Source organism: Coturnix japonica, chromosome 5 (assembly GCF_054131305.1).
Source record: "Coturnix japonica strain WE chromosome 5, WE-NBRP24, whole genome shotgun sequence".
Lineage (NCBI taxonomy): Eukaryota > Metazoa > Chordata > Aves > Galliformes > Phasianidae > Coturnix > Coturnix japonica.
The window spans coordinates 18,858,062-18,873,804 of record NC_140667.1 but is presented as its reverse complement, the minus strand read 5'-3'; the positions used below and the strand labels follow the sequence as shown (position 1 = coordinate 18,873,804).

At 39.5% G+C, this 15,743-nt stretch overlaps 1 protein-coding gene across 2 annotated transcripts in view; it reads left to right on the top strand.

Moving 5' to 3' along the window:
• The window catches only part of TPH1 (tryptophan hydroxylase 1), a 145,552-nt gene that overhangs the window by 37,476 nt on the left and 92,333 nt on the right, over positions 1-15,743 (top strand). For both annotated transcript variants that reach the window (XM_015864176.2, XM_085548646.1), the window contains one exon: positions 12,843-13,003. In XM_015864176.2, the coding sequence (XP_015719662.1) occupies positions 12,843-13,003 (161 nt within the window). The remainder of the gene's footprint in view (positions 1-12,842; positions 13,004-15,743) is intronic.

Here is a 15,743-nt window from a genome sequence, read left to right as displayed (position 1 = left end):
GAGGTAAGATCTGATAGAATCCAGGAGACATATTATCAGCTATGAATTTTGAGTACTGCTTCAGAACTTGTGTGGGATGTTTTCTTCCCCCTTCTTTGCTACTTAGCAGATGCAGATCTGTTAGGCAGGTATAGCTGCTTGTTCCATTTGTGGCCAGACAGGTTACTTTTCTTGTTTGAATTACTCCAGCTGTGAGGAGCCATGACATAATCCAACATAAGCCCATCATGAAAAATTTTAGTCAGGCTTTTTTTTTTTTTTTTTTTTTTTTTTTTTTTTTTTTTTTGTGGGGTAACCATGCTTGCATGAATTCTGGGTATGACTTTGTGCTGCTATAGCATGAAGTCGTACTGATGTAAGAATGAACAATTAGATGTTTTCTAGTACTTGGGGGTTCTATTCTTTGTGTATTTGTATGTATTCAGCTGGATTTGAGTGCTCTGAAAATACCATGACTGATATCTATGTTCTAACACTCAAGTCTTGTACATATACAACTGATAGCCATCAACATTTCTTGTATTTCTTATATTTCTTAAGCAAAGTCAATTTTCTTTCTGTTATTTTCATTCTGCTCTGTGCCTTGATTTCCTTAAATTAAAAGATGGAGCTGTTGTTTTTTAATACAACGCATGAAAAAAAGCCACGTTGCTTTTCTTATAAATACTGGTGAAATCTAAGCCTTATGATTAACTACAGCTACATAGTAGGGATGTGTTCTGGTTTTGCATACTTGGAGTTATGTGGATCTCCAGAGCAGTTTTCATTTGGCAGTATATTTCAGGTACTTGTTTTTTATAATATATTATATGTATGTATGCACAAATAGGGTACTGCAGGATTAATGTGCTACTTTGAGAAGCATGCAGACAGAGGCTGAAGAGAGCCAAACTAAAAACCTGAGGCTGTCCCTTGTTCAAGAACAGGCTGTTGGTGGACACTGAATGTGCTTGCTCATAGGCATGATCCAGGGCCGGCCCCTAGCCGCTGTGCAGCAAGCTCTGGTTGGTGAGCAAGGTTCAGTCTCAATGGCATGAAGAATAAACAGATTGTTCCTACTCCAGGGAAAAATTTGAAGGGGCCTTTGCAGACCATGACAATCGTACACGTGTGTTTTTTGAAGACTTCTTTTGTATAATAGGAAAAAGAGATGTCCAGTTTGTGTCATGGCAGTTGAAACTCTGATGTGATTTCATGCATTTTTTGTGGTTCCTATCTGAACATCAGTGCAAAGATTAAGTGTTGTGTATTCTGTGCAGATCCCAACTAGCTGAGACTGAGGATTATGGAGTGCTCTGATAGACTGAAGAGCCTGTTTGGGTCAGGTCTACATTTTTTTTTCTCTGTTTCAAGCCCAGGCATCCTCTTTGTCGTGAGCTCTTGTATGGAAATTTCCATGCACGTTTATTTCAGCACTTGTGCCATTGACCATCTCTCCTTGCAGTAGCTAGGCAGAGATTTGAAATACTGTTGGAAATTGTTCTCACTCGTGACCTTACTTGAGTCTTTGTAGCTGAGGAGTTATTTGGAACTGAAGCTTGTTAAAATTGCATGGCATGGACAACTCCGTGGAGAAACAGTTGCATCAGTACAGAACAGTGATACAAAAAATCCCCAAACAAAAATGCTTTCAAAAGAGAGGAATAGGAAGTGGTACCAACAGCAGTGTACTGGTTTTCTGTAAGATAGTGGCTCCTTTGACCTGCTATGTGGGAAAACGTTTTGATTTCCTCTATGCAAAGCTTCTATCATCATTGCTTTAATAAACCAGTATCACTCTGGCTCTGGTTTCTCCAAGTAGATTACTTCATAATTGCATGGCAGGCTTTTGAAACTTTCATTTTATTCTGTTTTTCTTTTGTAAGATAATCTTGAAATAACAGCAGCTTTACTTGTATCCATCATGACTGTCTCTTGGTCATGACCACAAGCAGCCTGATGTAGGCTTCACTGTTGTTTAGTAAATTGATTGTTTTCATTTATTGATGATAGAATGCTTTCTAACACAAGAAACTCTTGTCCAATGCCATAGGGAGCACAGTATGTACTGAGAGTAAATGATAATAGTGAAGAGTTTTCTTTGTTCTGGGGGCTGGAGAAAGACCTGGATGATACTAAGAAGGTGCTAGCATCTGATTCATGCAGATTAGAAACAATGGGAGGGGGGGATATTAGGTACACAATGTCACTTTATTACAAGAAAAGTGTTACAAAACTTGCTAAAGACAGGTCGATTCAGGGACAGTGCTTTTTATCAGCTTTGCAAGATCTTTTTGTAATGAACATAAGAAATCTTACTTTTCTTTATTAAATAAACAGAAAACAAAACAAACACAGCAAGACATTACGGTAACAAAGATTCAGAAAAATATATACAGATACACATTTTAGGGATATGCTTTCCTACTTACTTCTTGCATCCCAGAATATTAAACAAACAGAAAATCATTTTGTTCTCATCTTATGTTTCTGCCTTCATAATTTGACCTTTCTAACAGCTGTTGGTTGTTATGTAGGATTTTGCCTGTGCATAAATGTTTTCTTTCAGGCTTCTGCCTGCTGGTGATGCAACTGATTGAAGCTGAAGCAGTTGGTTTGAAAGAAAATGGACATAAAAGCTGCCAGAAGAGAAGGGCAAGCTTATAGGGAGGACATAAAGGTGGCAGTGTGGATTACCAGTTGTTTATCTGTTTTGAAGAATCATCTTGACAAGTCACGCAGTACAAAGGAGGATGTTAGATGCTGTTGTGCTTGTCTCTTCTTGCTTGCTCACTTAGTTGAAGATTAAAATCTCAATCAAATGAGCCCAAACCACTGTGGGCATAAAAACAGGCAGAACCTGATAGTTGAAATCTGTTACAAACTGCTGATGTGTCCGACTGAAGAATCTAGGGTAGTTATTTAAAAACTTTCTAATCCACCAGAGCTGTGCTGGAGCTATGTTCATCCAAATCAGGTCACCCCATGCCCTTGGGATTCAAGTCCCTGCAGTGAGCTAATCCTGTGTAGGCACAAATTTGACATGTAAAATGGCTTTCAGAGTGACTTATTTTTATTTATATTCTTATTTATTTATTTGAACTTTTCACTTCAAAGCAAAGCAATGACTCTTCCCCACCTGGCCACCTGCTTTAGGGCAGGAGAGAACTCATGGTGTCATTAAAAGCTGTCCAATCTCATTGCGTTCTGTGAAGCGTGAATGTGACAGTACTGCTTCTTTCAATCAACATCCTTTTTAATGTCAGAGAAAAGAAGGCCACAAAGAGCCAAGAGCTTTTTGATGCTTTTATTTTCATTGTTGTTCCTTTTGTGTTTCTGAGGAGACACGTTAGGTTATTCCTCCCCTCTTGCTTTCAAACATACAGCTCTCTTGTTAACAGGCAGCACAGCTTGTCAGTTCTTACATCTTTATGTACATGGTAATCCTTAAGCATAGATATGCTGGCATTGCAAACAATCACAGATTATGTAGGCATCCAAATTAAGTGTCACTAGTATTGTTCCCCTTCTTCTGCTCTGTGTCTTATGGCCTGGGGACGTTGGATACATCTCATGGACTGTCTCTTAACATATGAATCACGTAGAGTTAGAAGTCTGAGCTGCAACAAGAACGTGTGAGTTAAAGGATACTGCAGGTGAATTACAAGTTCTGGTAGGTGATAGAGATTTTTAGGGGCATAAATAGTATTTAAATGCTTGCATCATTATGAAGCTGTTTACACCTTTGTTCCATCTCTCCTTGCAGTCTCCTTGACCACACATAAATTAGGGCTGAACCTATTTTTTTTTTTTTTTTTTTTCTTCCTGTGCTCTTAAACTCTTTTTCTCTTGTGAGTGGGGAAAAAATGGGGATAGTATTCTGGAAGGAATAGATCACCTTATTGCTCATGATTTGTCTCTTGACTTCAAAGGGCACAAGTTCTGCTTGCCATCCGTTTTTAGACTGTTTTGTTCTTCCTGTCAGAGGCAGTGCTGCAGTTACAGCTGCTCACTACTTGAGGTGAGCAGCCCACTCTGTCTTAGTGGTTGCTGTTCTAATGATTCTGACTCTGAGCTAGCAGGGTGATCTCCTGGGAGGCTCTGAAGGTGCTATTGTTGGCTTTGTGATACTGTTCTGGTTTATTGTGTGCTTTTTATTTTTAAATTAATTTCTTAAGAACGACACATGATTAGGGTTGAATTCCATTGCGTATCGACCTCAGCTGCATCTGGGAGCGGTTGAGAAGGTTAAAACCCCTTAGGAGTGTGCAGGCTTGGTCATTTAACACTGTTTTCATAATGGTATCTATTTCTTTGTAGATATTCTGACTTTTCTAACATTACAGAATCATGCATATCTGAGGGTTGTTATGTAATCAAATCTATGTGCAAAATTTGTGAGTATTTGTTCTTGGGAGTGTATGGAGTGAGCAATGTGAGGAATGCCTGCTGTGTCTGCAGATTGCCATTTTGGATTTTTTTTTTTGTGATGTTTCTATGTGCGTCTCTCCATGGCATGCCTTTGAGTTTTTTGACAAAGTAAATATTAGCACTTGGGACTTAATTGCCTTTGCTTTGTTGATCTCATTTAGACAGATGTCTGTTCTTTCTTAGATAGACTCATATGGCAATGGGATATTGAAAGGAGTAGGTTGATGTGGGTTCTCCAAATAAGGCAGAGTCATAAATTAGGTTATGCTTCTTATAAAATGGCGTAGCAAAGATGGCTGTACTGCATTTTGTAATGTCTGAGTAAGAAATAAGAAATAAGACGCGGACTGTACCTGTAAGGTGATAAATGTCTGAGCAGTCCACTTACAGAGAGTAAGCAGGAAACAAGACTCAAGAAAATCACTGTGAATGAGTAAAACCATTTACACTGTGTTTTTCAAAGTGGTGTCCAGAAATAATTGAACACCTTTAGAAAGAAATACCTATTCAATTTTCTATGACACATTAGGAGAAGAGATGCAGGACTGCAGCAGCAAGGAGATTCCAGGTTAAGGTGGCTTGTGTGCAAGAAAGCATATAACAGTGCAGAAGTGCATGGAGGTATAAATATAGAACGTCAGTAAAAGTGTATGACTCATACTGCTGTAGTAGCACAGTGCTGAATTTATTTGCAGAAGTACAGAACAAAAACCCTATGGCATACTATGATGCGTTTGCAGATAGTTTTCCTTAGCTGGTTAATGTTTTATGCATATTGCTTTTTTAGAGACGTTGCTAAACTGTGCTTTGATTTTCTTTTTTGCTTTTTTCTTCATTTTGTTTGGGCTTTGTGTTTAGATGAAGAGTTAAGTCCTTTATTGAACCTTGAATGCAGCAGATCTGTTTGCTGGGTAGAGATGAGTTAGATTTGTTTTTAATCATGTAACTAAATTTAGCCAGCAATCTGCATTTTAAGGCATTGCTATTAAAAGTCTAAAAGTGAGATATGCATCATAGTTTGAATTTAAAATGAGCCAGAGGCACAGCTGGTGAGGCAGTCATGACTCTAATCATGAGTGGAGAGAAATGAGAAGGGAATTTTCTCATCTTGCAGATGAATGCAAAGTGGGAAAAGTGCTCCAACACCTTCCCCGCCCCCAACCCTGCTTCCTTTGCTTTGGTTCATGATTGCATGGACCTGGTGTGGTAATAGATGGCCTCCCCTTCTTCTTCTTTGAACTAGGATCATATATCTGCTTAATATCAACTACGTGTACACAATTTTAAGATCTACTAAATTCCATGTTGTATTTTTTCTTCCAGCTTAGTCAGAGTTTCATGCAATATTTCATGTTTTTGGTTTCTCTATCCTTTATCCCACCTAAAGCACAGATCCAGAGGCAAGATTTAGAGGGTATCTGGAGCATCTTGGTATATTTCATACTTGAAAGATATTTTTTTCCAATTTTGCAAAGCAGTGAGGCATGCAATTAAGTATGTGAATAATCACATTAACTAAATGTTGCCCATCTTGATAGATAACTTGGTGTAATTATGGAAGCTAAAAAGGGAAAGTTTCCCTATCTTTTTAATGAATGAAAATCAAAGCAGTTTCTGTTCTTAAAGGCATTGGTAGTCCTGATGAACATAGATCTGTTGGCAAACTTAGCATGCCATGTGAAACTGTGAGTTACGTCTATAACGTAATATATATAGAGTATCATATAGAGTATCAAACTGACTTAGTAGGGCAGTGCTTTTAGCACTACTTACTGTTGGTAAGCTTCCATTTTTTAGGCTGTTTTTCAGCTGGACTGATTCCTTGACTTGGTTTACCTTTCTCCTCAAGACTAGTTGTTCAAGCACAGTGAAGAGCGATGGTCTAGGTGGAAGAGGAACTAGCTGGGCCCACAGCTTCTTGTATAATTTTGGTGTAAATGGTTTCTGAAGTTCTCAGTCTGTGCTCTGAACCTTTCTGTCTGGGTTAAAAGCTGCCACAGTCCCATTGTCTTCTCCTAGAGAAAGTCATACGTCCTAGTGGTGCTACCTGCCTAGCAGTGTTTGCTATTATGTTATTAAGAGTCACTGGATGCTTAGTGTTTTGGTATTTACAGGAGGTTCTGAAAGCAGCTTGATGCTATTTTCTTATGCTGTAGATGTTTAGATCTATGTCGTGTATTATAGTATATATATACCTGGCTGGTGGAATTTTCTTTTGTAAATGCATAGTAGTCTTGGCTGATTTTTTTCTGTTTCCTCTTAATTTTTGTGAGTATTTTGGGCAATAGGGACGGGTCACAAAAAGAAACTATTTGTTTGCTGGGTGAGCCACTAGTTCTAATGGTGTGAAACCCATTAAATGCCTTTTTTGTTTTGCTCTCACACACATTTTGATTGGTCACCAGACTTGAGGATATCTGATGTAGCTGAGAATGGCAGCAGTTTTTGGCCTACTTAAAGCTCATAAAAGTTTGATATATCCATAGCTGCTGCAGGAACACTGATGATACTTTTATAGTTCTCTTCCTGTGGCACATGTGGTTTGTTGGCCTCTCGTTGCAGTTTTTTATCCTACTTATAGGTTGCTTGCACACCTGGAAGCCCTCTTGAGATGCTTCGTGTTGAGAGCCATGGACTCTTCTGAACTAGAAGCATGTTGCAGCCTCTGACTGCAAAAGGCTGAAACTGGCAATTGTCCTGTCTGGAGGTTTCTATTGCTGACAACTCTTGGAGTGTTTTTCCTATTCTGTTGGATTTTTCTGACAGAAGAGGCATGACCTCAACATCATGTATAGATTTGTGCTTTAGTAGTGTTTTTAATAGCTGCTTTAAATTAAAACAGAAAAAAACCACCCACCAACAAAATAGATTATTATGTAAAGATGCAGAAGGCTCTATGAAGGTCATATAGAAAGATGTGTTAATGGGTCTGGGCAGCTCTGTTGTACTGGACTCTTGTGTAAGAGAGTAAAGGGACCATTGAAACCTTTGTCAGAGCATCTAATCCTGCATTGTACCAGAACCTTGCACAGTACAGTGTTGTAGGTGCAGTAGCATTTCCAGGCTTCCAGCTACTGAAACCAGAATGTTTGTCACAATGGTTGGAGGGCATAAATGGTTGTCTGGAAGGACAGCAGAAGCGTGTAGCTGTGGGACAGGGGTTGGCTTGCTCTCTGTGGAGCAGGGGGGAGTCAAAGACAGCCTGTAAATGCCAGTTTTGAAGACACACCACTGTGAATTCTCACATGAAAGCAGTCGTTATGAATTTAATATGAAAGATCCTATTTCAGATCTGAATGAGATTAAGCATTCAGCATGGATATCCAGACTTCATTTGCAAAGTAATGGTTAATGTAACCGTGACTTAAGATAGCCTAGATGGACTCTTTCATCTTGTATTTATTATAGTTCAAAGCTTGTCTGCATACTGAAGAGAAGCTTCAAGGAGATAATGCTAGTGCAATCATGGGATCATCTTAAAAGAGAAAAATTGATGGAAAGATTAATCTGAATCTGTGTGAAAAGTAGTAAATTTTAATGTGCCTGTACACCTGTTGTTTAACAGTGAAACTAAGCTGTTTTTAAAACTAAAAGCCTTTTTCCAAATAGGTATTTTTTCACCAAATATTTACGTGGTTGAGTAGATTGACTAAGAAAGTGCTAGGTAATGCGCTCTGCAGCCTCAACAGCACCATAAAGCACAGTAAGAGCCACAGTGCCAGGCAGGAAGCAAGAAGAGGTGCTTTACGCAACGTTGCTGGATTTGCAGAATTCTGAGTATTGTAAATTTGTGATCTTAAAGCCATTCTTAACTCTGTATGCTTTGTGGTAGCTTAAGGATAGAAGGCTGAATTGAGGAAAACACAGAGGAGCCTTTCTAATGCTGAATTTCCATTGAATACTATCATACCTTCTCTGTGAGGCCAATGGGATGAAATTCAATACCAAGCATCGGGTCTTGCACTTTAATCACAGTCACCCCATGCAATGTGGCAGGCTTGGGGCAGAATGACTGGAAAGCTGCGTGGAGGAAAAGGACTTGGGGGTATTGGTTGAATCTTGGCTGAACGTGAGCCAGAGGTGTGTGCAGGTGGCCAAGAAGGCCTATGGCATCGCGTGGCTTGTATCAAGTAGTGTTGCCAGCAGGAGAAGGGAGGTGGTCATCCCTCTGTACTGAGCCCTGGTGAGGCTGCAACTTGAGTGCTTTGTTCTTTTTTGGGCTCCTCACTGCCAGAAAGACATCAAGGAGTGTTTCCAGGGAAGGGCAGTGAAACTGGTGAAGGGAGGCTGTGGCAAGGTGGTGTTTGATCCCTTCTCCTAGGTTACAGCAATAGGACTAGAGGGAGTGGCCTTAAATTGCACCAGAGGAGATTCAGATTGGATGTTAGGAAGAATTTCTTCTCAAAAAGAGTGGTCAAGCTTTGAAACAAGCTGCACAGGGGAGTTTTGGAGTAATTGTCCTTGAAGGTATTAAAGGGTAGATGTCATACTTAGGAGCATGATCTAATGGGCAATGTTGGTGGTAGGTGGATGGTTGGACTGGATGATCCAAAGAGGTCTTTTCCAGTCTTAATGATTCTATGATTTGCTTGTGGAAAAAAAGGAGTTATGATAATGTCTGCTGGGATGACGCTGATGTTCACTATTGAGGATTTAAAAAGCCTTTTGTAATCGGGGCCCATGTGCTCAGAACATGGCAAGATCAAGGTCTTAGGAAGCATCACTAGTATTGTAAAAGAACTGCCAATGTAGTATACGTCTTTCACACAAGCTGTAGAAATACCTCCTGCCTTTTATGCTCTTTTAATGTATAGAATCTGATACAAAATAACTTTTTCTGATGCCTCAGCCATTTCCATGGTTGATGTACGCTGTCCAGTTGACTCATCACTGTGTATGTTTTCTCGACTTCTAATTAAAATCTGTTCTATTCTAATATTAGACCAACATTCCTTGTTATATCACCCTTCATTCTTAAGTAATTCATCCTGCAGCCTCCTTACTCTGTATGACTAATGTCTTTCTCAAATATTCTTAGAACGTTTTAAAATATCATCTATATAATAAGCTGCACAGTACCAATACCTCTCATTACAGTTGCTTAACACTTTCTGTCATAATTCAATGCTTACTTTCGCTTAGGATTTTGTGAAGACTTAACCTTCTTGACTGGAATTTTCCATTCATTGATGTTTGTCTCAGCCTGAAATTTCCACTTCTGACTGAAATTTTTTTGTTGGTCTGTTTGCTAAAAATGTAATCGGTATTTCATAGAGGAGGCACTTCTAAATCAGCTTCTGTTAGGTTGTCTCACAGAAAAGGTATTTTGGAGTTCATGAGACCTAAAGGAGGAGTTGGCTTTTTGGTCCAGCTTTTAATCTTTTCTTAAAACAAATAAAAAATTGCCTAGTTTAAAATTTCAATTGATATTCTCCATGTTTGCCAACCAATAAGCACCTGAAGCATGTTTTCCATGGTTGCAAAATGGAAAAAAGTGTAATTAGTTGTTTCTGCTTCTCAACAGTGAGACTCCTAAAGGCTGTTTGGTGTTGAATGTGTAAGTATTTCTATGCTGCTTGACCAGTTAGGGTAACAGAACCTGGGCATTGGAGGTGTTTTGCTGTATCTAAACCCTATCACTGTCTGTTTTCAATCCTTCTGATATACTCGTGTTCTTTATTTCCACCAAATTTACTGAAATAATTTGCAATAATAAGAAAGAGCGCACTTCAAAGCCATTGTAAGGTTGTAGAGGAGTAAAACCATGAGGATCGTACTGTTTCCAGGCCTGTTATTTATATTTCAGCTTGTTTGAGAGTTTAATGTAGTGCCTGAAAAATTGATCCAATAATAGAACAGCTTTAAACCTGAAGGGCACCTAGTAAGTAAAAGTAAAGTGGAAGGAAAAAAAAAGACCAAACTTAACGGCATGTAGAGATGGTGGGTAAAGGAGCTTTTTCCAGTCTTCATTGCTGATACAAACACAACAAACAGCTGATGGCAGCTGTAGTTAGATAAGAGGTATTGACTGGTCACCTACAGGGCAGGAAAATAATTTTCTCAGTGAGTAACTGGTCAGGATTTTTAGGTTGCCTTCATCTGAATCCATGAACATCAGTAGTAGACAAGAATTTAGACAAGGTAGAGCAGTGCTCTAATGTGAGGATGCCCAGGATCCTTGCTGTTACCTGAGTGGTTTGGGGCTTCTCTGAGTGTCTGGGTCCAGATGGAGCACAGCATTTGCATTTGGGAAAAAACTCAGACTATGGAGGACTCTTTCCTGTGTCTGAGGTAGTGCTACCGTTGGGTTGGGAGGATCTGTGAATGTCATCACATACCTTGCTCACCTTTCTGGAGGCCGTATGTGTTGCTGATATCTGTCTCTCTTGCGCTTGATGTGTTTGGCTTCTGAGGATTGAAACACTTTGAGTTACAGTCCTTGATGTCAATGCAGCACTATCTGGGTAGGGCTTGAGAGCCTGTGGCATGTTAATGATCCAAGTAGATGCTACAGAAATTCTTTCTGGCTTTATCCTCCCTAAAATTCTGCCTGAGTTCCTGGAGTTGATACAAAGTAGAGCAGCCTGCCTGCACATCTCTAGTCTGCTCACAGACTTCTTCATAGGTGCAGTAATCTGGTGTGATATCAAAGTCTGAGACTCAATCTACATTTAGGTTTGCTGCAGAACATATTGTCACAGGAGCTTTCCTGCAACATTTTTTGCAGCTGCAGACATTTTTAGCAGAGATCCATACAAACTGTAAATATAGTACCCACAAAATAAGAGTATACATTTTTTTTAAGCTACAAACTATTTCCTCCAAGTTTTAAAGCATACTGGTATTCTATTAATGAAACCTTCTAGTTCTTTAACCTAAGAAAACAAAGCCTGTGTATTAAAAGATCTCTCTTGGATTGAAAGGAGTGTGTGATTGTTTTCAGCTTCTGCCTAAGTGCTGGAGAGCTCCAAAGGCAAAATATCTTATTGCCCTTGAAAGAAAAGGACAACTAATTTTGTCCCTTAATTATTTCAAGGAAAGCGTAGTCAGTGAACTAAGAGAATGAATCTGAAAAATTGTTTCTGAAAACTGAAAGACCTGAGTGAAAGATAACACTACCAGCAGATTTCCAAAGAAGATGGATAAACTTTGTGCATATTTCTACTAATGTCAGAGATTTCCAGTTTGAAATGCATTACTGGCTTAAATCCCCCAAACCAGTAGTGCCTAGCTATGTTCTCTCTGAGACAGTATAACAGCACCCAAAAGAAAAAGGTGTTCGGGTTTCCTGAGGTTTGTATTATGGCATGTTAAGGAAACCCGCAGCTCTGTGGGATATGTCTTCACTGAAAGGCAAGGGAAGAGGTGAGTGTTAGAGCTGCTTTGCTTGACTTCTTGCAGATTTCACAGGAGTCCAGTTCTCAAGAGAAGTTTGAGGCTTGACTGGAGTGCACGTGGAACTCAGGGTCACTGCAGGCTTCCTTCTGGGCTGTAATGGTGGGATTGCTGCTTCTTGTAAAAACCCACTTAAGAGCATATTGTTTATGTTGTGTATATGTAGCTTTTTAAATTGGAAGCCCTGAAGGGAGAGTTTTCAATGACTTCCTTGCAAAAGGGCAGAAATGTAGTTATGTCATTAAGAAAAAAAGCTTGCAGCTAGCATGTTCTTTCAAAATGGGAATGGAAGGCAGAAAGCATTACTTTCTGAATATTATTCATTTTGTAGGATGGACTTTGGGGTGTCGGTCCTGCAGCAGTGAACCCCTTATAGTGTGGTGAGAAGGATGATCCAAACGCTGCTGATTTCATTTAAAACTGTCTTGGTAAAAATGTGATTCATGTGAGAACAAACTGTTGTATTTGGAATGCTTAATGATGACTGTGGCGGTGTTCCTCACTAATCAGCTGCTGCCCTAAGGGCTATAACTTTGCTAGCAGGAGTTGTGACAGGAGGTATCCTGTCTATCAAGAAAACAAACTGTATGTTAAGTACAGGACATGGGATGGATATTTCTGTGGCAAATACTGATAATAGAAAAGAATCTTTTGTGCTTCAAAAACAGCTGTTTTGTGTGTGCTTCCATTAAGATAAAAAACAACATCCTTTATATAAACAAATTATGTGTATTGAGTGCAGTATGTACAAGTTAAGCAGCTTTACTGAGGTGGTTTCATTTACAGCCCAGGCCAGCACACAGATGGCATTCTGCTGGAAAGGTAATGAAGTCAGAGAAACTGTGTGGAAGTGCATCTTAATGCATCTTTAGTTTTAATATATTTTTTCTTATGCTCCCAGAAGCAAAGAAGTTTTCACTAGGTTTTTAAAGCTTTATATAAGATATACTGGGAAGCAGTGTTCTAGTTTTGAATTGGTATCCATATGTTCCAGGAACCTAGTGAGTAAGTAATCTTCAAATGTGCTTTGTTTTTAGAAACTGGGAAGGTATTCACCTGGGGCAGAGCAGACTACGGACAGCTTGGAAGACATGCAGTGGTTCCTGATGGGCAGGAGACGTGCACAGCATCTGAACAATCCTTGAAGCTGTTTTGTAACATTCCTATTTCCTTGTCTTGCCTGAATGGAGCATCTCAGGTAATGAAGAAATTATCATTTTTTCCAGGTTTTTCTGGGGTGCATTAAGATAATCAGAACAATTTCCTAATAGAAACCTTTCAAATGCTGCAGCACAAGCCCTTGTTGCTCTTCCTGTAAGCTCGGAAGTTAATGATTCAATTACTTCAAATTTCATAAAAGGCTTTTGCATTAAGAAGCTGATTTTCTCTTGTTTGAATCAGATGCCAAGTTCTTTCAGATGTAAGTGCGTACTGGAGATAGTTGCAGCTTTGATGAAGTCTCACAGTTGGGTGGGACCTTGCCCAGATGTGGCACTGCTTTTTGCTGAAGCCCCCTGTAACAGTTTAGCCAATGGCTGTTCTCTAGCTGATAAATAGTGTTGCAGCTTCTGTCTCTGGTTGACTACTCAATTATGAAGATTCCTCTTCTTGACATCCTTGAGTTTTATTGGAGGGTTTCTTTTTTTATGACTAAGTTGAGAAAATTTACAACCTCAAAGATGGTGGGAAAGAGAATGTTACATAAGAAGTCAAAGTTGTTTGCCAAAGTCTGACAAAACATGCAAACCTGTACTGCTTACAAACCGAATTCTTGGCTTGTTAGTGTCTGAGAAGCAGCACAGAATCACAAGGTTGGAAGGGACCTACAAGATCATCTAGTCCAACTGTCCTCCCATTGCCATTGCTACTACAAGCGTGCTGCAGTTGGCTTAGTGGGAGGCAGGGTGCAGGTCCCTGAGGCAGTCAAAACGCAAGGAGTAAGTACAGGTTAAGGTCTTCAGCTGTAATGAATGTACTGCAGCTCTGCCTCAGCCCTGTCCCATCATTACTGTTCTGCAGATATGTGCAATCAGATGAGACGTGGAACCTTAGAGCGTAGGATACTGCACTGACAGATAATTTGTTTGGTTGCTGTTGACTCCGCTGAGTCTCCAACAGCAGTCTAACTAATTTTGACAATGGCATCCTTGCTTTTGTTATTGGATATCTATAGAGAACACCACTGTTAAACCTGTTTTGTGCTGCTTTTCATTTGTACTCTGGGCAGTGCCTGAAGTAGTTCTCTCATCTCTTGTACAATACAAAGCCATGGCAGCTGTAGTTTTTGCAAGGGGAACTTGCTTGGCAGGACGAGTGATCCATGAAGGTGAAGGAAGGAGATGCAATCAGAAACATTCTTTGAAAAGAAAGAGTAAAAACAACATCTCATCTTCATTCTGCTGCCCTCAGCGCTGTTCCTCCTTATAGACCTGTGAGAGACTTGATTTGAGTGATTAGCGATGGCAGTGTTCTGGAGTAGGCATCATTCTTTGCAGCGCTAACAGCATGAAGATGATTTAAGAAGAGTGTGATCAAGAGCTAGCATCATTTGTACGCTGAGAGGAGCTGCAATGATGGGAAAAGGAAAAAGCAGATAAGAGCCTAAATCACTTCACTTCAAGGTTACAAAATAATGCCAGAGCAAGAATTTATACTTAAAATTGTGTTAGGTTGCAGTGTATATACTGTGTAGTGTGTGAGCTGGTGGTTTTTTGTTTTTTGTTTAACTTATAAACTGTCATTTTTTCCACCTGTCATCATACAGAAATGAGGCTTGATTTGAGCTGAGTTAAAAAGAACACAGAGAGGATGAGTTCTTTACCATGCTTACTGTGAATTATTAACTCCAAATTGCAGTTCATTAAAGAGGGGCAATTTAATAGTTGAGGCTTACAACTAATGATTTTTATCCACAGACAATTTTTATATATCATTTTTAATGATTGAACCAAATTTTGAACCAAGTTTTGGTCCACTGATTCCCTTTGAGCTTGTGTTAATCATGCTAATACCAAAGTGGAGAAACCTGATGTAGAAATTAGAGGAGAGTGTAAAAGGCACATTAGTTAAAGACTGTTGTGCTGTCCTTGAGGTAACCTCCTGTGCTGTGGCTTGTCTTCATTCGTTTACCAAGGACTGGGGAGTCTCTTTGTGCTGAAATGGGTATAATCTCCGTATCTGTTGTCTGCCTACCTTTCCAAAACCAAGTTTTGTAGTGTTGTGAAAAACCATTTTCACTGCGAGTTTTACTTGTCTCACAAATTCATTTGGAAACGTTGACCTTGAGAAATACAAGTGTGGATTTTTGTTTGGTTGGTTTTCGTCTGAAACAATGGAAGAACAAAAGGCTGTACTTAAGATGATTTATCTGCTAATCAACTTTAAGTGTGCACGAACGTCAGGTTCCTGTAGTCTCCTGCGTTTAAACTTCCTGAAATAAGAGACTGTGGACCTATTTATTGTTTTTCTCTCGGTGTTTTTTGCACCACCACCAGGGAATGGGGATGAGATGCTGAAAAGAAACTTGGGGCTGTAGCAGAAGTCAGTTGTGTGAGACATTATGCATTCGGTGCTCTTATGTTGTGGGACGTCCTTGATTGGACCTCTTCAGAACATCTGACTCATCTGCTGCCTGATGTGCATTCACAGCCACTGCTCTTCAGATGAAAGGACAATTAAATACAAATGGCCTGAAATATGATGAGCCTCTGTATTTAGCAAATGGTACAAAGACCTGGCTTAATGTTTCCTCCTTGTCAAAATGCTTTTCCAGGCCAATTTGATATTTTTGGTTTTAATAGCTATCATTTTACTGTTTGGGGTATGTTCAGCATGTCATTCACGTTGCAGCAAGCATTTGCTGCAGCAGTAAACAAATGAGAAGAAATCATTGTGCAATGCTGAATATTTCTCACTAAATTGGATGAAGGAAAGTCTAC